Source organism: Pseudophryne corroboree, chromosome 3 (genome assembly GCF_028390025.1).
Source record: "Pseudophryne corroboree isolate aPseCor3 chromosome 3, aPseCor3.hap2, whole genome shotgun sequence".
NCBI lineage: Eukaryota > Metazoa > Chordata > Amphibia > Anura > Myobatrachidae > Pseudophryne > Pseudophryne corroboree.
In genome coordinates, this window is record NC_086446.1 from 355,312,058 (window position 1) to 355,336,679 (window position 24,622).

The following is a 24,622-nucleotide window of genomic DNA, read 5'->3' on the forward strand; positions in this document are numbered from 1 at the left end:
GCAGCACCGAATGAGAGAACTCCAGGTCCTCCTTTGCCAGGGTATCAAATTTGTAAAAATTTACAAACGTGTTCTCCCCTGACCACGTAGCTGCTCGGCAGAGTTGTAATGCCGAGACCCCTCGGGCAGCCGCCCAAGATGAGCCCACCTTCCTTGCGGAATGGGCCTTAACAGATTTAGGCTGTGGCAGGCCTGCCACAGAATGTACAAGTTGAATTTTGTTACAAATCCAACGAGCAATCGACTGCTTAGAAGCAGGTGCACCCAACTTGTTGGGTGCATACAGTATAAACAGCGATTCAGATTTTCTGACTCCAGCCGTCCTTTAAATGTATATTTTTAAGGCTCTGACAACGTCCAACAACTTGGAGTCCTTCAAGTCGTCTGTAGCCGCAGGCACTACAATAGGCTGGTTCAGGTGAAACGCTGATACCACCTTAGGGAGAAAATGCGGACGCGTCCGCAGCTCTGCCCTATGTCGAATGGAAAATTAAATAAGGGCTTTTATAAAACAAAGCCGCCAGTTCAGATACTCTCCCGGCCGAAGCCAGGGCCAGTAACATAGTCACTTTCCATGTGAGATATTTCAAATCCACATTCTTTAGTGGTTCAAACCAATTGGATTTGAGGAAATCTAAAACTACATTTAGATCCCACGGTGCCACCTTAGGCACCACAGGAGGCTGTATATGCAGTACTCCTTTGATAAAAATCTGGACCTCAGGGACTGAGGCCAATTCTTTTTGGACGAATACTGATAGGGCCGAAATTTGAACCTTAATAGATCCCAATTTGAGACCCATAGACAATCCTGATTGCAGGAAATGTAGGAAAACGACCCAGTTGAAATTCCTCCATCGGAGCACTCCGCTGCTCGCACCACGCAACATATTTTCGCCAAATACGGCGATAATGCTTCGCGGTGACTTCCTTCCTTGCCTTTATCAAGGTAGGAATGACTTCTTCTGGAATGCCTTTTCCTTTTAGGATCTGGCATTCAAACGCCATGCCGTCAAACGCAGCCGCGGTAAGTCTTGAAAAAGACAAGGACCCTGCTGAAGCAGGTCCCTTCTCAGAAGTAGAGGCCACGGATCGTCCGTGACCATCTCTTGAAGTTCCGGGTACCAAGTCCTTCTTGGCCAATCCGGAGCCACTAGTCTTACTCCTCTTTGCCGTATAATCCTCAATACCTTTGGTATGAGAGGCAGAGGAGGAAACACATATACGGACTGGTACACCCAAGGTGTTACCAACGCGTCCACAGCTATTGCCTGCGGATCTCTTGACCTGGCGCAATAACTGTCCAGTGTCTTGTTGAGGCGAGACGCCATCATGTCCACCATTGGTTTTACCCAACGGTTTAATAGCATGTGGAAAACTTCTGGATGAAGTACCCACTCTCCCGGGTGAAGGTCGTGTCTGCTGAGGAAGTCTGCTTCCCAGTTGTCCACGCCCGGGATGAATACTGCCGACAGTGCTATCACGTGATTCTCCGCCCAGCGAAGGATCCTGGCAGCTTCTGCCATTCTGTTTCTTGTGCCGCCCTGTCTGTTTACATGGGCGACTGCCGTGATGTTGTCCGACTGGATCAACACCGGTCTTCCTTGAAGCAGAGGTTCCGCCTGGCTTAGAGCATTGTAGATTGCTCTTAGTTCCAGAATGCTTATGTGAAGAGACTTTTTCAGGCTCGACCACACTCCCTGGAAATTTCTTCCCTGTGTGACTGCTCCCCAGCCTCTCAGGCTGGCATCCGTGGTCACCAGGATCCAATCCTGCATGCCGAATCTGCGGCCCTCCAATAGATGAGCCTCCTGCAACCACCACAGAAGGGATACCCTTGTCCTCGGCGACAGGGTTATCCGCAGGTGCATCCGAAGATGCGACCCTGACCATTTGTCCAACAGATCCCTTTGCATGGAATCTGCCGAAAGGGATTGCTTCGTAAGAAGCTACCATTTTTTCCCAGGACTCTTGTGCATTGATGTACAGACACCTTTCCTGGTTTTAGGAGGTTCCTGACCAGGTCAGATAACTCCTTGGCTTTTTCTTCGGGAAGAAAAACCTTTTTCTGAACTGTGTCCAGAATCATCCCCCGGAACAGCAGACGAGTTGTCGGCATTAATTGGGATTTTGGAATATTCAGAATCCATCCGTGCTGCTTTAGCACCTCTTGAGATAGTGCTAAACCCATCTCTAGCTGTTCTCTGGACCTTGCCCTTATTAGGAGATCGTCCAAGTATGGGATAATTAATACGCCTTTTCTTCGAAGAAGAAATATTATCTCGGCCATTACCTTTGTAAAGACCCGAGGTGCCGTGGACAAACCAAACGGCAGCGTCTGAAACTGATAGTGACAGTTTTGTACAACGAACCTGAGGTACCCCTGGTGTGAGGGGTAATTGGAACGTGGAGATACGCATCCTTGATGTCCAAGGATACCATAAAGTCCCCTTCTTCCAGGTTCGCTATCACTGCTCTGAGTGACTCCATCTTGAACTTGAACTTCTTTATGTACAGGTTCAAGGACTTCAGATTTAGAATAGGCCTTACCGAGCCATCCGGCTTCGGTACCACAAAAAGAGTGGAATAATACCCCTTCCCTTGTTGTAGAAGAGGTACCTTGACTATCACCTGCTGAGAATACAGCTTGTGAATGGCTTCCAAAACCGTCTCCCTTTCTGAGGGGGACGTTGGTAAAGCCGACTTCAGGAAACGGCGAGGTGGCTCTGTCTCTAATTTCAACCTGTACCCCTGAGATATTATCTGCAGGATCCAGGGATTTACCTGCGAGTGAGCCCACTGCGCGCTGTAATTTTTGAGACGACCGCCTACCGCCCCCAAGTCCGCTTGCGAAGCCCCAGCGTCATGCTGAGGCTTTTGTAGAAGCCGGGGAGGGCTTCTGTTCCTGGGAAGGAGCTGCCTGTTGCTGTCTCTTCCCTCGTCCTCTGCCTCGTGGCAGATATGAATAGCCCTTTGCTCTCTTATTTTTAAAGGAACGAAAAGGCTGCGGTTGAAAAGTCGGTGCCTTTTTCTGTTGGGGAGTGACTTGAGGTAGAAAGGTGGATTTCCCGGCCGTAGCCGTGGCCACCAAATCCGATAGACCGACCCCAAATAACTCCTCTACGCATCGCCTGTCCACTGTCGTGTCCATAAAGCTCTTCTGGCCGAAATGGACATAGCACTTACCCGTGATGCCAGTGTGCAGATATCTCTCTGTGCATCACGCATATAAAGAAATGCATCCTTTATTTGTTCTAACGACAGTAAAATATTTTCCCCGTCCAGGGTATCAATATTTTCGATCAGGGACTCTGACCAAACTACCCCAGCACTGCACATCCAGGCAGTCGCAATAGCTGGTCGTAGTATAACACCTGCATGTGTGTATATACCTTTTTGGATATTTTCCATCCTCCTATCTGATGGATCTTTAAGTGCGGCCGTCTCAGGAGAGGGTAACGCCACTTGTTTTGATAAGCGTGTTAGCGCTTTGTCCACCCTAGGTGGTGTTTCCCAGCGCTCCCTAACCTCTGGCGGGAAAGGGTATAAAGCCAATAACTTCTTTGAAATTAGCAGTTTTTTATCGGGGCACCCCACGCTTCATCACACACGTCATTTAATTCTTCTGATTCGGTAAAAACTACTGGTAGTTTTTTCACACCCCACATAATACCCTGTTTAGTGGTACCTGTATCAGCTAAATGTAACATCTCCTTTATTGCCAAAATCATATAACGTGTGGCCCTACTGGAAAATACGGTTGATTCGTCACCTTCACCACCGGAATCAGTGCCTGTGTCTGGGTCTGTGTCGACCGACTGAGGCAAGTGGCGTTTTACAGCCCCTGACGGTGTTTGAGGCGCCTGGACAGGCACTAATTGAGTGTCCGGCCGCCTCATGTCGGCAAACGACTGCTTAAGCGAGTTGACGCTATCCCGTAATTCCACAAATAAAGGCATCCATTCTGGTGTCGACCCCCTAGGAGGTGACATCCTCATATTTGGCAATTGCTCCGCCTCCACACCAATAACGTCCTCATACATGTCGACACACACGTACCGACACACAGCAGACACACAGGGAATGCTCTATACGAAGACAGGACCCACTAGCCCTTTGGGGAGACAGAGGGAGAGTCTGCCAGCACACACCAAAAAGCGCTATATATGACAGGGATAGCCTTATGATTAAGTGCTCCCTTATAGCTGCTTTTATATTGATATATTGCCATTTATTTTGCCCCCCCTCTCTGTTATACCCTGTTTCTGTAGTGCAGTGCAGGGGAGAGACGTGGGAGCCTTCCTGACCAGCGGAGCTGTGACAGAAAATGGCGCCGTGTGCTGAGGAGATAGGCCCCGCCCCTTTTCCGGCGGGCTCGTCTCCCGCTATTTAGTACATTTAGGCAGGGGTAAATATCTCCATATAGCCTCTGGGGCTATATGTGAGGTATTTTTAGCCTTTTTAAAGGTTTTCATTTGCCTCCCAGGGCGCCCCCCCCCCCAGCGCCCTGCACCCTCAGTGACTGCCGTGTGAAGTGTGCTGAGAGGAAAATGGCGCACAGCTGCAGTGCTGTGCGCTACCTTAAGAAGACTGCAGGAGTCTTCAGCCGCCGATTCTGGACCTCTTCTTGCTTCAGCATCTGTGAGGGGGCCGGCGGCGTGGCTCCGGTGACCATCCAGGCTGTACCTGTGATCGTCCCTCTGGAGCTTCATGTCCAGTAGCCAAGAAGCCAATCCATCCTGCACGCAGGTGAGTTCACTTCTTCTCCCCTCTGTCCCTCGTTGCAGTGATCCTGTTGCCAGCAGGAATCACTGTAAAATAAAAAAACCTAAGCTAAACTCTCTAAGCAGCTCTTTATGAGAGCCACCTAGAATTGCACCCTTCTCGGCCGGGCACAAAAATCTAACTGGAGTCTGGAGGAGGGTCATAGGGGGAGGGGCCAGTACACACCACCTGACCTGTAAAAGCTTTACTTTTGTGCCCTGTCTCCTGCGGAGCCGCTATTCCCCATGGTCCTTTCAGGAACCCCAGCATCCACTTAGGACGATAGAGAAAAATAGTTTAATGTTTAATAGTTTAATTAGTTTTATGAGCGCATCTAGCTCCTCCGAAAACGGAAAAAACTCACCGGCAAGCATTGGTTGGTGCCAAACCTTGAAGGGCGTAAGGCATCCTGCTCTGTCTCTTCCACCTGTAATACTGAGCGAATAGAAGAGCCTCTATACCCTGAGCTACTGGTTCAGTCCTCATACACCTGATCGCCATCAGTATCCTGTATATCTACCACCGCCTCATCTAATTGAGGCATATCATCGTCAGATTCCTGCAACACAGAGGCTAGCAATCTCTTTTTAGAAGCCTGTGGGGGAAGACTAAAGGACAGGGCTTGGGAAGGGATTACAGCCCTAGAGAGCCCTTCAACTGATTTTGCCAGGGAAACAGCCCAAGCTGGTTCTGGCTCCGGTACAAGCTGTCGGAACCGGGCCGCCTCTCTATCTTCCCGAGAGACCTTCAGTTCCCTAGTTAACAGGGACATAACCTCTGTGAGCTGTGTTGTCCAAACTGGGCTCTGGGATTCTGATGAGGGCTGAGCAGATGGCTCTGACCCACCACCCTTACATGAAAGGTGTCCCTGTTTCTGTGTTGCCTTGGAGCCTTTGCCTGCCATGTCAGCACCAAGCACCTGTCACCCTCCCCCACACAGCAATAGGTAGCAGGGGAGAGCAGGGAGAAGCGCAGCCACAGCAGCCCTAGGTCTCCTGTACACTACTGTGCAGTGTCAGGCAGCTATAATAAGTGTAGGTGCCCCCAGTGCCTCCTGTTCCCACTAACTAGCTCGCTGTGCCGAAGGACAACGATCCGCCTCTGCTTCCCGCGCTGCAGCCTTGGAAAATGGCCGCCAGCGCGCACTGAGCCCTGCGGAGCAGAGCGAGACTAAGCTCCGCCCCCTGCGTAAAGGTGCTAGATTTAAACATGCTTTGCGCCTCCAGCGGGATCCCCGTGCCGGCTCTGTGAGCCGTGCTGAGCGGGGATCCGTGCGAGGGGAACGGGGAGTGTGAGCTGCAGCCACCGAGTGAGAGACCAGTGCTAAGAGCGGGGGTAGCGGGAGCCGGGGCATTATAATGAAACAAAGTTTCTATACTTCTCTGCACTTTTACCATGAAAGCTGCCCTGCAGATACAAGTACATAATAAAAGTACAGCCTTTTTACTCACCACCTTGGTGGAGCGGCCCCGACACGCGCTGCACGCAGCGGTGTCCGACCAGCTCCGGAGAGCCAGTGTCTCCTTCAGCCGGGGCCCACCCCGTGCCGCACGCAGCTGCGATGGGACCCCGCCGGCAGCCTCCCGCAGTTCAGACTGGCAGTGGCAAGGCCAAAAGCATGACCACTTTCCACGTGAGATATTTCAACTCCACGGTCTGAAGTGGCTCAAACCAATGTGATTTTAGGAAATCCAACACAACGTTGAGATCCCAAGGTGCCACTGGAGGCACAAAAGGAGGCTGAATATGCAGCACTCCCTTAACAAACGTCTGAACTTCAGGCAGTGAAGCCAGTTCTTTTTGAAAGAAAATAGACAGGGCCGAAATCTGGACTTTAATGGATCCCAATTTTAGGCCCATAGTCACTCCTGACTGTAGGAAGTGCAGAAATCGACCCAGCTGAAATTCTTCTGTTGGGACCTTCAATAGCCTCACACCAAGCAACATATTTTCGCCATATGCGATAATGATAATGTTTTGCCGTCACATCCTTCCTAGCTTTTATCAGCGTAGGAATGACTTCAACCGGAATGCCCTTTTCCATCAGGATCCGGCGTTCAACCGCCATGCCGTCAAACGCAGCCGCGGTAAGTCTTGGAACAGACAGGGCCCCTGCTGGAGGAGGGTCATAGGGGGAGGAGCCAGTGCACACCAGCTAGTCCTAAAGCTTTTACTTTTGTGCCCAGTCTCCTGCGGAGCCGCTATTCCCCATGGTCCTTTCGGAGTTCCCAGCATCCACTAGGACGTCAGAGAAATGGCTATTAGTATATCAGACCTGTACTCCTATGCCCTGGTGGATCTAGTGGGGTACCTGCTCGGTTACAGTGTCTATCCCAGCGTCGCAGTCCGTCTCCCTAGACTGCAACAGGAACACGATTTAGTGGCGGGTCCCGCCTGGGGGACCCTCTTACCTCCGCCCCATAGCAGCCACGTGAACCAGGAGAGCGTCTCCGCCGCAAGTACCCAGGAACAGTCCGCGGGTGTATGCGCCGCCGCTTGGGAAGTGAAGGAGCTGCAGCGCTGAAGTGTCACCATGACATACAGCGCTGACAGTCCAGTTTTGAAAAAAAATTGTGTCAGAGAAAGCATTTCCAGGGCTGCCCAGTGCAGCACTCCTGTTAGTGACTGCGTCTACAGGCACCTACTCAAAACTGAGCTCATAGTGCCTGGAGGCGGGGTTATGGAGGAGGCCCCACAATGCATCCTTGGACAGCCTAAAGCTTTTGCCTGTTGGTGCCTCTCTGGATTAAGATCCACTCTACACCCGATGTTTCCCTGTGGAAACCAATGTACCCTGTTTCAGAAATACTTTTATATAAAAAAAAAATTAAAAAAAATTATACACCATTTTGAAGTTCAAGCCACTGTGAAAACGGTCAGGGCTCAGTAATTTACTAGAATGTGCTACGATGTAAATCCCATCATTTTTGCGCTCTCCCTGGTTGTTTTTAGAAGTGTTACCTAAACACTAATTGGTTGCCACGGGGAAACAACTTTTCCACTTTTCACTGCTTTATGAATAGTTCCCTAAACCACTTACCGCAAACGTGAACTGACTCACCTTCACTCGCTTCTTTACTTTCTTTGAGGCCTCTGCTTTCATGGCTGACGTGACCCTAGGAATGATGCGCCTCCCATGGGGTGATGGCAAGATCTCTTGCAACTGCATCTTTTTTATCTGCACTCTTCCAGTCTTGCCTTTCACCGCTTTGCCCTGTAAAGAAGCCTGTTCTTCAAGCCGCTCCTTTTCTTCAACACGCTGCAAAGTAAAAAAAAAAAAAAAAAAAGTCAACTGCATTGCATGAACAGGAAGCAATCCGAATATGAAGCCCTTTTTAAGAAAAGGGTAGAACATTTGGAGAATTGAATACATCACAGTAGCAATGAACTTTCAGTACACAGTGTTGGTAAATGAACAGTGGTTAAAAGAATCAGAAACATGACTTACATCCAATTCTTCAACAAAGGCAGCAAGGTCTGCTTTCCATAGGTCTGTTGGAGATTTTCTCTGTAGATCTTGAAGCTCTAAAAGCTGATACACAAAACAAATACTAAGGGGATACAATTGAAATTACTTAATATATTACTCGATAATGAAGCCTAACAAGTGACAATTTTACAACTGACAAGTATAAAACAAAAACACTACACCATACTCTAGATATGGTCAACTTATAATTTGTTTAAATACAGAAAGACTTAATTTGTGCAGATATTGAAGGATTTTGAAATCTAATGGCAAATTTAAATGGAAATGCTTGTTCATATAAATGTAGCAGACCTTAGTATCTCTCTGTTTACAGAGCTCATCTTTCTTCTCTTTGGTCAAGTACCACATAGGCATATTGAGGAGGTAGTTGAAATCTGGCCCACTGCTTGAAACTTCCGTTTCATCCTCTTCAATCAGCTCCCCAGCTTCTTCCTGTAATATGAAACATGCAATATGGGAATTACCAGAAGAGTTACCATCCACATGGAATCAATCAGCATACATTACACAATTCTGCGAACATTCATACCAGTGTTCAAAACAAACTAGTCAAGTTCAAACTTTAAAACACTAGACTGTGGATGTCTGCAAAGTTAGAAAGTTAAGATACCTTGTCAGAAAAATATAATTTCCACACACAAACTACCTTTTCTTGAGTTTGTTTCCAGGTTTTGAGCGGGTCAGAGTCATACCCCCGCTGTACCAACATCTGAATAAGTTCTTTCTTTGGCTTGTTTTCTGAATGAAAGATATTTATAACCAGATTAAGATCCAGTAACAAATAGAATAAGCTAAGTATTATTTTTCTTCTTTCTTACCAATTACTATTTTGCCCTCAATTTTTTCTAGTATAAAACGGGCTTGGTTGCTTAACTTGGAGGCCTCAGCAGTATACAAGCCCAACAGCCAGTCCTGTCTTAGACTATAATAGCGGAGACGCAACTCATAGAACTCCTGCAGAATATCCATAACGGTTTCATATTTCTTCATGCATCCAGTGTGATCAAAGAGCACCTGAAAAATAGACAAGTGTAACTACAAATACAAGTTTTTACAGCTAGAATGAAAAATACACCACACTGGTTACTTAACGGTGTTCGCTGGCAAAAGATGTGCTGTGTGAATGCAACTGAGGCATAGCGACAGCAAACTGTTAAACAGATGTTTTCAGCTTTACAAATTATATGTACACGTTACATACAAAGCCTCCAGGATTACAGAAAACCTACCATTGAATTACATGTAAGAGGTGCTTGCAACTTAAATACTTTGTGCAGCCCAGCAGCCTCGGCCTCAGCCAGCTTTTCCTCAGCCATCTTTACAATGAATCTGACTGTGGTATCTGTGTGATATTCTTTGTAGTCCACAATCAGGGGTGGAGTCTTATCTGTCCCATTCAGCATAGGCTCCAGTACCTGCTCCTTGTAATTCTGGTTAGCACAGGAAATAAAAAGATGGTTTGTATATGGGTAATTATAGAAGAAACTAAGCCATTAAAGTACCTTGATTTGTAGTTACCTGTGTCCACGTTCTGACCGGTAGCTCTGAGATTTCAATAGTGGTTGCATCAAGTACAGAAACTTCCCCAATAATAATGTACTGGTTTGGACCAAGCTCCTGTATAACTCCCTTGAAATTCTTGTAACTTGGGAGCTAATTAAGAGTAAAATATTGAGGTTAGATATTACAAAATAGCAAAATATTGCCTTCAAAAGTGAATTTCAATGCTACGCAGGATTTGCTTTAGAAACTTGAAAATATAAATTTAAAAATAATCTCACCATTGTCTGGGGTTCTTCACCAGACAGCATTCTCTGGATGTTATTCACAATTTCCCGGACATCGTAATTTGGGATTTTACATGACCAACCGGTGCCAATACCTTCGGCGCCATTCACTAGCACGGTAGGTATGATGGGAATGTACCACTCTGGTTCAACCCTCTGGTTGTCGTCATAAATAAACTTCAGGACATTGTCATCCATTGAGGGAAAGAGAAGGCGGGCAACTGTGCTGGAAGCAAAGGTACATACAAATGCATGGAACATTACATTTAAAGCTAGAATATAATGGCATATACAGATTGGTTAGAAAAGTGCAGCCAGTGACAAAGTTAAAATGCAAATACTTATTGTTTATACAGAACTGGACACAAAATGACAAGTGTACAAAAAAAAGGAGAATTTTAGTACTTACCGATAGATCCTTTTCCGGAAGCCACAGGGGACACTGGCACAAGACCGTAGGGTGATAATGGTGGCTTACAGGGAGCTGGCACATTAAATAATTCAAGAAGTGAAACAGGCTCCTCCCCCTTTATCCCCAAGTTATGAATTAGCCAAGTGGAGACGGAAACAAGAGAACAGAACTGTATGAGGGAAGAGAGCACCTAACAATCAAACAGAACAATAACGAATGAAAGAGCAGCGACAGGCGGGCGTCCAGTGTGCCCTATGGCTTCCGAAAAAGGGATTTATCGATAAGTACCAAAATCCTCCTTTTTCTGTCAGCCAATACGGGACACTGGCACAACTTCAAGACCGTGGGGACGTCCTAAAGTCTCCCACCCTGGGCGGTAGATCGCTGAGGAACTTGCAAAACAAGACTGCCAAACCGTGAAGATGAAGCCGCAAAAGTATCAAACTTGGAGAACTTGGCAAACGCATAAATACTGGACCAAGTGGCTGCTCTACAGAGTTCAGACGTGGTAGTCCCCTACTAGCGGCCCAGGAAGACCCAACTGAGCATGTAGATTGGACCACAGTGTATAATGGAGGTCGCCTAGATTGGTGTAGATAGGCTTGACGAATAGCAGGCCACCCTCGCCGCAGAAGATCACAAAAAACGAATAGAACATCAGTGTTTCGTAACGGTGCTGTCTGTTCCACATAGATCTTCAACGATCTCACCACATCCAGAGAAGGTGGTGTCCCAGAGTCCTCCTGTAAGGACGGTAGCAAAATTGGCTGATTGATAGGAAAAGCCGACAAGACCTTGGGAAGAAAGGAAGCATGTGTTCTCAACTCAGCCCTATCAGGATGAAAAATCAAGCAGGGAGGCATACAACACAAGGCACTTAATTCAGATACCCTCCGGGCTGTAGCTACAGCTAATAGAAAATCTGTCTTCCAAGTAAGATAGTTAAGATCTGCGTCTTTTAAGCGTTCAAAACAGGGTGCCTGCAGATAATCCAGCACCAGATTCAAGTCTCAAGGAGCTGTAGGTGGAACAAATGGGGGTTGTACCCGAAGGACCCCTTGTAGGAATGTTTGTACATCCGGTAGGAGCGCCAGGCGTCTCTGAAAGAAAATCGATAAGGCAGATACCTGAACTTTCAGGGATCCTAGATGAAGTCCGGAATCTAAACCAAACCTGCCTGGAAAAAAAAGAGCAAGAACCGTGACAAACGAAAATAATCTGATTGAAACCCTTTTCGGTCACACCAAGAGATATAAGAACACCAGATGCGATGGTAATGGGCTGCTGTTACAGGTTTACATGCACGCAACATTGTGGGAATCTCACATTCTGGAGTCCCTTTGCATTTATGATGTCTGCTTCAAGAGCCATCCTTTTGTGCCACCAACAGCACCGTGGGATCTGAATGTAGTGTTGGTATTTCTACAGTCCTCCTGGTTTGAGCCTCTGATAGCGGTAGAGGACAAGTACCTCACGTGGAAGACTGATGTTACTGGCCCTGGCTTCTGCTCGATGTCTCTCATAATTGGGGGCCTTGTCGTGTAAAAGTCCATACTTGCTCTTTTACGAGGATAGGACAGAGCGGAGCTCCGCACTAGGCAGCCGTTCCTGCCAAAGGTGGTCTCTGTGTTTCACTTGAATCAGCCTATTGTGATTCAGTCCAGTTCTGGCGCTTCTGCTCATCCGGAGGTATTGGATGCTGTGCGAGCCTTGAAAATCTATGTCAAGAGAACGGCTCAGATCAGAAAGATGGATTCTTTGTTCGTGCTCTATGCTGCACATAAAAAGGGTTGTCCTGCTTCGAAGCAGTCCATTACTCGTTGGATTAGGCTTACTATTCAACAGACCCATGTGTCGGCAGCCTTACCTGTTCCTAAATCTCTGAAGGCCCACTCTACAAGATCAGTGGGTTCTTCCTGGGCGGCTGCCCGTGGAGTCTCGGCCTTACAACTTTGCCGAGCTGCTACCTGGTCGGGGAAGTACACCTTTGTGAATTTCTACAAGTTTGATACCCTGGCCAAAGAGGATACCCAGTTTGGGCAGGCGGTGCTGCAGAAGTCTCTACACGTTCCCGCCTGTTCTGGAAGCTTTGGGACGTCCCCATAGTACTAGATTCCCCAATATCCCTTATGGATGCTAGAGAAAATAGTATCTTAATTACCTACCAGTAAATTCTCGCAGTCCATAAGGGATATTGGGCGCCCGCCTCAGTGCATTGACTTTTCTACAGGTTCCTGTTATTTGGTTACCTAATCATCTGTTACCAGCCGTTGCTGGTTGTTATACGTTAGTGGTGTGCTGGTATGTAAATCTCACCACTCTTTGTTATCATATTTCCTTCTCTCATATACGTCCTCTCTCCTTCAGGCACTATTTTACCTATAACTGCCTGTGGGAGGGGGCATAGAGGGGAGGAGCCAGCACACCAAGCTGAAGAAATTTAAAGTGCACTGGCTCCTTTGGACCCCATCTATACCCCATCATACTAAATTCCTCAATATCCCTTATAGGTAATTAAAATCCTATTTTTTTACACTTTGCACAGATAAATAGTTTTTGTGATGCCTTATTAGCTGGTCCCTTGTCTGCCATTGTGACGGGCAGAGTGGAGACAAATCCAATTCACACCAGGAGAGAGAGAGAGAGAGAGAGAGAGAGAGAGAGAGAGAGAGAGAGAGAGAGAGAGAGTGGGGGGGGGGGGGGGGGGTGCGGCGGAGGAAGGGAGGTATAATATTTGTACTACTCCCCTAATGTAACTCCCTCTGCCACCAGCCTATGTGCAGGCTTTCAGGTTTCTGCCAGTCTGAAGGAATGTGCACCTGTCACTGCTAACTGTGCTGATTCCTGAGAGAAGAAACATTGTTGCCATTCATGAGCTGCCTAGCTGAGGAAGGCGCCTTTATCTGTGATTGACAGTTTGAACACCTGCCAACTCCGTCCCCTATACACAGGGACCCATCTCAACCAGGTCCCTAAAGGCCCGTACACACTGGTCGATATATCGGCCGTTCTCTTGAACGGCCGATATATCGCGGGACCGTCGGCCAGTGTGTACCGATATATTGGCGCGTCACTGTGTGTGTACGGGGCGGTCGGCCGACCGCCCGAACACATGCTGCGGCGGCCGGCGGCGATCGACAGCTGAACTGGGCGGGCGTGTGTACACGCCCGCCCAGTTCATGACGTCAGTCCCCGACGGATCGAGCAGTGTGTATGCTGAACACACTGCTCGATCCATCCATAGATATATCTGCAGATCAATTGATCTGCAGATATATCTATTAGTGTGTACCCACCTTTAGCGCCATTTTGAGTGGGTGCATTACACAATTAAAATCAGCCTTTGGCTGCACCTAACTCACAAGATGTAAACTCCCTCTGTCCTGCACTGAGCGAGCTATGCTGTCATGCTGTATACAGTCAGCGCAGAACACGCCACGGCCACTTGTGCACAGTGCCCCACACAAGGAGGCTCACTCACCCGCGCTGCGTACTGTCAGCACAGCCAGTCATAGCCAATGAGGAGGGAATGAGCCTGTTTAACTTCTTGTATTATTTAAAGTGCAAGCTCCCTGTAAGCCACCATCATCACCCCGCAGTCTTGAAGTTGTGCCAGTGTCCCCTAGTGGCTGACAGAAAAAACTATGGGACTCTAGGAACTTAAAAAACAAAAAAAATAAGAATTTACTTACCGATAATTCTATTTCTCATAGTCCGTAGTGGATGCTGGGAACTCCGTAAGGACCATGGGGAATAGCGGCTCCGCAGGAGACTGGGCACAAAAAGTAAAAGCTTTAGACTAGCTGGTGTGCACTGGCTCCTCCCCCTATGACCCTCCTCCAAGCCTCAGTTAAGATACTGTGCCCGGACGAGCGTACATAATAAGGAAGGATCTTGAATCCCGGGTAAGACTCATACCAGCCACACCAATCACACCGTACAACTCGTGATCTGAACCCAGTTAACAGTATGATAACCGTAGGAGCCTCTGAAAAGATGGCTTCCAACAATAAACAACCCGATTTGTTTGTAACAATAACTATATACAAGTATTGCAGACAATCCGCACTTGGGATGGGCGCCCAGCATCCACTACGGACTATGAGAAATAGAATTATCGGTAAGTAAATTCTTATCTTCTCTGACGTCCTAGTGGATGCTGGGAACTCCGTAAGGGCAATGGGGATTATACCAAAGCTCCCAAACGGGCGGGAGAGTGCGGATGACTCTGCAGCACCGAATGAGAGAACTCCAGGTCCTCCTCAGCCAGGGTATCAAATTTGTAGAATTTAGCAAACGTGTTTGCCCCTGACCAAGTAGCTGCTCGGCAAAGTTGTAAAGCCGAGACCCCTCGGGCAGCCGCCCAAGATGAGCCCACCTTCCTTGTGGAATGGGCTTTTACAGATTTTGGCTGTGGCAGGCCTGCCACAGAATGTGCAAGTTGAATTGTACTACAAATCCAACGAGCAATCGTCTGCTTAGAAGCAGGAGCACCCAGCTTGTTGGGTGCATACAGTATAAACAGCGAGTCAGATTTTCCGACTCCAGCCGTCCTGGAAACATATTTTCAGGGCCCTGACTACGTCCAGCAACTTGGAGTCGTCCAAGTCCCTAGTAGCCACAGGTACCACAATAGGTTGATTCATGTGAAACGCTGAAACCACCTTAAGGAGAAATTGAGGACGAGTCCTCAATTCCGCCCTATCCGAATGAAATATCAGGTAAGGGCTTTTATAGGATAAAGCCGCCAATTCTGATACGCGCCTGGCTGAAGCCAGGGCCAACAGCATTACCACTTTCCATGTGAGATATTTCAAATCCACTGTGGCAAGTGGTTCAAACCAATGTGATTTTAGGAACCCTAAAACTACATTGAGATCCCAAGGTGCCACTGGAGGCACAAAAGGAGGCTGTATATGCAGTACCCCTTTGACAAACGTCTGAACTTCAGGCACTGAAGCCAGTTCTTTCTGGAAGAAGATTGACGGGGCCGAAATTTGAACCTTAATGGATCCTAATTTTAGGCCCATAGACAATCCTGCTTGCAGGAAATGTAGGAAACGACCCAGTTGAAATTCCTCCGTAGGGGCCTTCTTGGCCTCACACCACGCAACATATTTTCGCCAAATGCGATGATAATGTTTTGCAGTTACATCCTTCCTGGCCTTGATCAGGGTAGGGATGACTTCATCTGGAATGCCTTTTTCCTTCAGGATCCGGCGTTCAACCGCCATGCCGTCAAACGCAGCCGCGGTAAGTCTTGGAACAGACAAGGTCCCTGCTGGAGCAGGTCCTTCCTTAGAGGTAGAGGCCACGGGTCCTCCGTGAGCATCTCTTGCAGCTCCGGGTACCAAGTTCTTCTTGGCCAATCCGGAGCCACGAGTATCGTTCTTACTCCTCTCCTTCTTATGATTCTCAGTACTTTTGGTATGAGAGGAAGAGGAGGGAACACATATACAGACTGGAACACCCACAGAGTTACCAGAGCGTCCACCGCTATTGCCTGAGGGTCCCTTGACCTGGCGCAATATCTGTCCAGTTTCTTGTTGAGACGGGACGCCATCATGTCCACCTTTGGTTTTTCCCAACGGTTTACAATCACTTGGAAGACTTCTGGATGAAGTCCCCACTCCCCCGGGTGGAGGTCGTGTCTGCTGAGGAAGTCTGCTTCCCAGTTGTCCACTCCCGGAATGAACACTGCTGACAGTGCTATCACATGATTTTCCGCCCAGCGGAGAATCCTTGCAGCTTCTGCCATTGCCCTCCTGCTTCTTGTGCCGCCCTGTCTGTTTACGTGGGCGACAGCCGTGATGTTGTCCGACTGGATCAATACCGGTTGACCCTGAAGCAGAGGCCTTGCTTGACTTAGGGCATTGTAAATGGCCCTTAGCTCTAGGATATTTATGTGAAGAGACGTTTCCATGCTTGACCACAAGCCCTGGAAATTTCTTCCCTGTGTGACTGCTCCCCAGCCTCTCAGGCTGGCATCCGTGGTTACCAGCATCCAATCCTGAATGCCGAATCTGCGGCCCTCTAGAAGATGAGCCTTCTGTAACCACCACAGGAGAGATACCCTTGTCCTTGGAGATAGGGTTATCCGCTGATGCATCTGAAGATGCGATCCGGACCATTTGTCCAGCAGATCCCACTGAAAAGTTCTTGCATGGAATCTTCCGAATGGAATCGCTTCGTAAGAAGCCACCATTTTTCCCAGGACTCTCGTGCACTGATGCACTGACACTTGTCCTGGTTTTAGGAGGTTCCTGACTAGCTCGGATAACTCCCTGGCCTTCTCCTCCGGGAGAAACACCTTTTTCTGGACTGTGTCCAGAATCATCCCTAGGAACAGTAGACGTGTTGATGGAATCAGCTGTGATTTTGGGATATTTAGAATCCACCCGTGCTGACGTAGCACTACCTGAGATAGTGCTACTCCGACCTCTAACTGTTCCCTGGACCTTGCCCTTATCAGGAGATCGTCCAAGTAAGGGATAATTAATACGCCTTTTCTTCGAAGAAGAATCATCATTTCGGCCATTACCTTGGTAAAGACCCGTGGTGCCGTGGACAATCCAAACGGCAGCGTCTGAAACTGATGACAGTTTTGTATCACAAACCTGAGGTACCCTTGGTGAGAAGGGTAGATTGGGACATGGAGATAAGCATCCTTGATGTCTAGAGATACCATACAGTCCCCTTCTTCCAGGTTCGCTATCACTGCTCTGAGTGACTCCATCTTGAATTTGAAACTTTTTATGTAAGTGTTCAAAGATTTTAGATTTAAAATTGGTCTCACCGAGCCGTCCGGCTTCGGTACCACAAACAGCGTGGAATAATACCCCTTTCCCTGTTGTAGGAGGGGTACCTTGATTATCACCTGCTGGGAATACAGCTTGTGAATAGCTTCCAATACTGCCTCCCTGTCGGAGGGAGACGTTGGTAGAGCAGACTTCAGGAACCGGCGAGGGGGAGACGTCTCGAATTCCAATTTGTACCCCTGTGATACTACCTGCAGGATCCAGGGGTCCACTTGCGAGTGAGCCCACTGCGCGCTGAAATTCTTGAGACGGCCCCCCACCGTGCCCGAGTCTGCTTGCAGAGCCCCAGCGTCATGCTGAGGACTTGGCAGAAGCGGGGGAGGGCTTCTGCTCCTGGGAAGAGGCTGCATGGTGCAGTCTTTTTCCCCTTCCTCTGCCCCGGGGCAGGAACGAGCGGCCTTTTTCCCTCTTGCCCTTATAGGGACGAAAGGACTGGGTTTGAAAAGACGGTGTCTTTTTCTGCTGAGAGGTGACCTGGGGTAAAAAGGTGGATTTTCCAGCCGTTGCTGTGGCCACCAGGTCCGATAGACCGACCCCAAATAACTCCTCCCCTTTATACGGCAATACTTCCATATGTCGTTTGGAATCCGCATCACCTGACCACTGTCGCGTCCATAACGTTCTTCTGGCAGAAATGGACATCGCACTTACTCTAGATGCCAGGGTGCAAATATCCCTCTGTGCATCTCGCATATATAGTAATGCATCCTTTAAATGCTCTATAGTTAATAATATACTGTCCCTATCCAGGGTATCAATATTTTCAGTCAGGGAATCCGACCAAGCCACTCCAGCGCTGCACATCCAGGCTGAGGCGATCGCTGGTCGCAGTATAACACCGGTATGTGTGTATATACCTTTTAAGATATTTTCCAGCCTTCTATCAGCTGGTTCCTTGAGAGCGGCCGTATCAGGAGACGGTAACGCCACTTGTTTTGATAAGCGTGTGAGCGTCTTATCTACCCTAGGGGGTGTTTCCCAACGTGCCCTAACCTCTGGCGGGAAAGGGTATAGTGCCAATAATTTATTAGAAATCAGCAGTTTTTTATCGGGGGAAACCCACGCTTTATCACACACCTCATTTAATTCATCTGACTCAGGAAAAACCACTGGTAGTTTTTTCACACCCCACATAATACCCTTTTTTGTGGTACTTGTAGTGTCAGAAATGTTTAATGCCTCCTTCATTGCCGTGATCATGTAACGTGTGGCCCTACTGGACATTACGTTTTTCTCGTCACCGTCGACACTGGATTCAGTATCCGTGTCAGGGTCTGTTTTAGCGCCCCTGACGGTGTCTGAGACGCCTGAACAGGCACTAATTGATTTGTCGGCTGTCTCATGTCGTCAACAGTTTTTTGCAAAGTGCTGACATTGTCACGTAATTCTTTAATTACTACCAGCCAGTCAGGTGTCGACTCCCTAGGGGGTGACATCACTAACACAGGCAATTGCTCTGCTTCCACATCATTTTCCTCCTCATACATGTCGACACAATCGTACCGACACCCAGCACACACACAGGGAATGCTCTGATAGAGGACAGGACCCCACTAGCCCTTTGGGGAGACAGAGGGAGAGTTTGCCAGCACACACCAGAGCGCTATATATATATATATATATATATATATATATATATATATATATATATATATATATATATATATATATATATATATATATATATATATATATATATATATATACACACACACACACACACAGGGAAAACCTTATATAACTGTTACTCCCTGTTATAGCTGCTGTATTTATATATTAGCTGCCAATAGTGCCCCCCTCTCTGTTTTACCCTGTTTCTGTAGTGCAGGACTGCAGGGGAGAGTCAGGGAGCCGTCCTTCCAGCGGAGCTGTGAAAGAAAATGGCGCTTGTGTGCTGAGGAGAAAGGCTCCGCCCCCTTCACGGCGGCCTTTTCTCCCGCTTTTTTCAGGAAACTGGCAGGGGATAAATGCATCCATATAGCCCAGGAGCTATATGTGATGCATTTTTTTTTAGCCATATAAGGTTTTTATATAGTTTTTATTGCGTCTCAGGGCGCTCCCCCCCAGCGCCCTGCACCCTCAGTGACCGGAGTGTGAAGTGTGCTAAGAGCAATGGCGCACAGCTGCAGTGCTGTGCGCTACCTTATTTGAAGACAGGAACGTCTTCTGCCGCCGCTTTCTCCGGACCTCTTCGCTCTTCTGGCTCTGTAAGGGGGCCGGCGGCGCGGCTCCGGGACCCATCCAGGCTGAACCTGTGATCGTCCCTCTGGAGCTAATGTCCAGTAGCCAAGAAGCCCAATCCACTCTGCAGTCAGGTGAGTTAGCTTCTTCTCCCCTTAGTCCCACGATGCAGTGAGCCTGTTGCCAGCAGGACTCACTGAAAATAAAAATAAGAATTTACTTACCGATAATTCTATTTCTCGGAGTCCGTAGTGGATGCTGGGGTTCCTGAAAGGACCATGGGGAATAGCGGCTCCGCAGGAGACAGGGCACAAAAGTAAAGCTTTCCGATCAGGTGGTGTGCACTGGCTCCTCCCCCTATGACCCTCCTCCAAGCCAGTTAGGTACTGTGCCCGGACGAGCGTACACAATAAGGGAGGAATTTTGAATCCCGGGTAAGACTCATACCAGCCACACCAATCACACCGTACAACTTGTGATCTAAACCCAGTTAACAGTATGATAACAGCGGAGCCTCTGAAAAGATGGCTCACAACAATAATAACCCGATTTTTGTAACTATGTACAAGTATTGCAGATAATCCGCACTTGGGATGGGCGCCCAGCATCCACTACGGACTCCGAGAAATAGAATTATCGGTAAGTAAATTCTTATTTTCTCTATCGTCCTAGTGGATGCTGGGGTTCCTGAAAGGACCATGGGGATTATACCAAAGCTCCCAAACGGGCGGGAGAGTGCGGATGACTCTGCAGCACCGAATGAGAGAACTCCAGGTCCTCCTTAGCCAGGGTATCAAATTTGTAGAATTTAGCAAACGTGTTTGCCCCTGACCAAGTAGCTGCTCGGCAAGGTTGTAAAGCCGAGACCCCTCGGGCAGCCGCCCAAGATGAGCCCACCTTCCTTGTGGAATGGGCATTTACATATTTTGGCTGTGGCAGGCCTGCCACAGAATGTGCAAGCTGAATTGTATTACACATCCAACTAGCAATAGTCTGCTTAGAAGCAAGAGCACCCAGTTTGTTGGGTGCATACAGGATAACAGCAAGTCAGTTTTCCTGACTCCAGCCGTCCTGGAACATATTTTCAGGGCCCTGACAACATCTAGCAACTTGGAGTCCTCCAAGTCCCTAGTAGGTGCAAGGCACCACAATAAGCTGGTTCAGGTGAAACACTGACACCACCTTAGGGAGAGAACTGGGGACGAGTCCGCAGCTCTGCCCTGTCCGAATGGACAAACAGATATGGGCTTTTTTGAGAAAAAACCACCAATTTGACACTCGCCTGGTCCAGGCCAGGGCCAAGAGCATGGTCACTTTTCATGTGAGATGCTTCAAATCCACAGATTTGACTGGTTTTAAACCAATGTGATTTGAGGAATCCCAGAACTACGTTGAGATCCCACAGTGCCACTGGAGGCACAAAAGGGGGGTTGTATATGCAATACTCCCTTGACAAACTTCTGGACTTCAGGAACTGAAGCCAATTCTTTCTGGAAGAAAATCGACAGGGCCGAAATTTGAACCTTAATGGACCCCAATTTGAGGCCCATAGACACTCCTGTTTGCAGGAAATGCAGGAAACGACCGAGTTGAAATTTCTTTGTGGGGCCTTCCTGGCCTCACACCACGCAACATATTTTCGCCACATGTGGTGATAATGTTGTGCGGTCACCTCCTTTCTGGCTTTGACCAGGGTAGGAATGACCTCTTCCGGAATGCCTTTTTCCCTTAGGATCCGGCTTTCCACCGCCATGCCGACAAACGCAGCTGCGGTAAGTCTTGGAACAGACATGGTACTTGCTGAAGCAAGTCCCTTCTTAGCGGCAGAGGCCATAAGACCTCTGTAAGCATCTCTTGAAGTTCCGGGTACCAAGTCCTTCTTGGCCAATCCGGAGCCATGAGTATAGTTCTTACTCCTCTACGTCTTATAATTCTCAGCACCTTAGGTATGAGAAGCAGAGGAGGGAACACATACACCGACTGGTACACCCACGGTGTTACCAGAACGTCCACAGCTATTGCCTGAGGGTCTCTTGACCTGGCGCAATACCTGTCCCGTTTTTTGTTCAGACGGGACGCCATCATGTCCACCTTTGGTATTTCCCAACGGTTTACAATCATGTGGAAAAAACTTCCCGATGAAGTTTCCACTCTCCCGGGTGGAGGTCGTGCCTGCTGAGGAAGTCTGCTTCCCAGTTTCCATTCCCGGGATGAAACACTGCAGACAGTGCTATCACATGATTTTCCGCCCAGCGAAAAGTCCTTGCAGTTTTTGCCATTGCCCTCCTGCTTCTTGTGTCGCCCTGTCTGTTTACGTGGGCGACTGCCGTGATGTTTTTCCCACTGGATCAATACCGGCTGACCTTGAAGCAGAGGTCTTGCTAAGCTTAGAGCATTATAAATTTACCCTTAGCTCCAGTATATTTATGTGGAGAAAAGTCTCCAGACTTGATCACACTCCCTGGAAATTTTTTCCTTGTGTGACTGCTCCCCAGCCTCTCGGGCTGGGCTCCGTGGTCACCAGCATCCAATCCTGAATGCCGAATCTGCGGCCCTCTAGAAGATGAGCACTCTATAACCACCACAGGAGAGACACCCTTGTCCTTGGATATAGGGTTATCCGCTGATGCATCTGAAGATGCGATCCGGACCATTTGTCCAGCAGATCCCACTGAAAAGTTCTTGCGTGAAATCTGCCGAATGGAATTGCTTCGTAGGAAGCCACCATTTTTACCAGGACCCTTGTGCAATGATGCACTGTTTTTAGGAGGTTCCCGACTAGCTCGGATAACTCCCTGGCTTTCTCTTCCGGGAGAAACACCTTTTTCTGGACTGTGTCCAGAATCATCCCTAGGCACAGCAGACGTGTCGTCGGGATCAGCTGCGATTTTGGAATATTTAGAATCCACCCGTGCTGTTGTAGCAGTATCCGAGATAGTGCTACTCCGACCTCCAACTGTTCCCTGGACTATGCCCTTATCAGGAGATCGTCCAAGTAAGGGATAATTAAGACGCCTTTTCTTCGAAGAAGAATCATCATTTCGGCCATTACCTTGGTAAAGACCCGGGGTGCCGTGGACAATCCAAACGGCAGCGTCTGAAACTGATAGTGACAGTTCTGCACCACGAACCTGAGGTACCCTTAGTGAGAAGGGCAAATTTGGGACATGGAGGTAAGCATCCCTGATGTCCCGGGACACTATATAGTCCCCTTCTTCCTGGTTCGTTATCACTGCTCTGAGTGACTCCATCTTGATTTGAACCTTTGTAAGTGTTCAAAAATTTTTTTTAGAATAAGTCTCACCTAGCCTTCTGGCTTCAGTACCACAATATAGTGTGGAATAATACCCCTTTTCTTGTAGTAGGAGGGGTAATTTAATTATCACCTGCTGGGAGTACAGCTTGTGAATTTTTTCCCATACTGCCTCCTTGTCGGAGGGAGACCTTGGTAAAACAGACTTCAGGAGCCTGCGAAGGGGAAACGTCTCGACATTCCAATCTGTACCCCTGGGATACTACTTGTAGGATCCAGGGGTCCTGTACGGTCTCCGCGCCATGCTGAGAACTTGTCAGAAGCGGTGGAACGCTTCTGTTCCTGGGAATGGGCTGCCTGCTGCAGTCTTCTTCCCTTTCCTCTATCCCTGGGCAGATATGATCTTATAGGGACGAAAGGACTGAGGCTGAAAAGACGGTGTCTTTTTCTGCAGAGATGTGACTTAGGGTAAAAACGGCGGATTTTCCAGCAGTTGCCGTGGCCACCAGGTCCGATGGACCGACCCCAAATAACTCCTCTTCCTTTATACGGCAATACACCTTTGTGCCGTTTGGAATCTGCATCACCTGACCACTGTCGTGTCCATAACATCTTCTGGCAGATATGGACATCGCATTTACTCTTGATGCCAGAGTGCAAATATCCCTCTGTGCATCTCGCATATATAGAAATGCATCCTTTAAATGCTCTATAGTCAATAAAATACTGTCCCTGTCAAGGGTATCAATATTTTTAGTCAGGGAATCCGACCAAGCCACCCCAGCTCTGCACATCCAGGCTGAGGCGATCGCTGGTCGCAGTATAACACCAGTATGTGTGTATATACTTTTTATGATATTTTCCAGCCTCCTGTCAGCTGGTCCTTGAGGACGGCCCTATCTATAGACGGTACCGCCACTTGTTTTGATAAGCGTGTGAGCGCCTTATCCACCCTAAGGGGTGTTTCCCAACGCGCCCTAACTTCTGGCGGGAAAGGGTATACCGCCCATAATTTTCTATCGGGGGAACCCACGCATCATCACACACTTTATTTAATTTATCTGATTCAGGAAAAACTACGGTCGTTTTTTCACATCCCACATAATACCCTCTTTTGTGGTACTTGTAGTATCAGAAATATGTAACACCTCCTTCATTGCCTTTAACGTGTGGCCCTAATAAGGAATACGTTTGTTTATTCACCGTCGACACTGGATTCAGTGTCCCTGTCTGTGTCTGTGTCGACCGACTAAAGTAAACGGGCGTTTTAAAACCCCTGACGGTGTTTTTGAGACGTCTGGACCGGTACTAATTGTTTGTCGGCCGTCTCATGTCGTCAACCGACCTTGCAGCGTGTTGACATTATCACGTAATTCCCTAAATAAGCCATCCATTCCGGTGTCGACTCCCTAGAGAGTGACATCACCATTACAGGCAATTTGCTCCGCCTCCTCACCAACATCGTCCTCATACATGTCGACACACACGTACCGACACACAGCACACACACAGGGAATGCTCTGATAGAGGACAGGACCCACTAGCCCTTTGGAGAGACAGAGGGAGAGTTTACCAGCACACACCAAAAACGCTATAATTATATAGGGACAACCTTATATAAGTGTTTTCCCTTATAGCATCTTTTTTATATATTTCTAACGCCAAATTAGTGCCCCCCCTCTCTGTTTTAACCCTGTTTCTGTAGTGCAGTGCAGGGGAGAGCCTGGGAGCCTTCCCTCCAGCCTTTCTGTGAGGGAAAATGGCGCTGTGTGCTGAGGAGATAGGCCCCGCCCCTTTTTCGGCGGCCTCGTCACCCGCTCTTAACGGATTCTGGCAGGGGTTAAATATCTCCATATAGCCTCCGGAGGCTATATGTGAGGTATTTTTAGCCAAAATAGGTATTCATTTGCCTCCCAG

General features: G+C 48.2%; 1 protein-coding gene across 1 annotated transcript in view; it reads right to left on the bottom strand.

Annotated features, from left to right (window-relative positions):
* The window catches only part of TOP2A (DNA topoisomerase II alpha), a 208,611-nt gene that overhangs the window by 64,011 nt on the left and 119,978 nt on the right, over nt 1-24,622 (bottom strand). Inside the window, exons 21-28 of the mRNA XM_063959788.1 lie at nt 10,036-10,267; nt 9,773-9,907; nt 9,484-9,684; nt 9,073-9,268; nt 8,901-8,992; nt 8,546-8,686; nt 8,213-8,296; nt 7,826-8,023 (exon numbers count right to left, since the gene is read on the bottom strand). Coding sequence (XP_063815858.1) covers nt 7,826-8,023; nt 8,213-8,296; nt 8,546-8,686; nt 8,901-8,992; nt 9,073-9,268; nt 9,484-9,684; nt 9,773-9,907; nt 10,036-10,267 — 1,279 coding nt within the window. The remainder of the gene's footprint in view (nt 1-7,825; nt 8,024-8,212; nt 8,297-8,545; nt 8,687-8,900; nt 8,993-9,072; nt 9,269-9,483; nt 9,685-9,772; nt 9,908-10,035; nt 10,268-24,622) is intronic.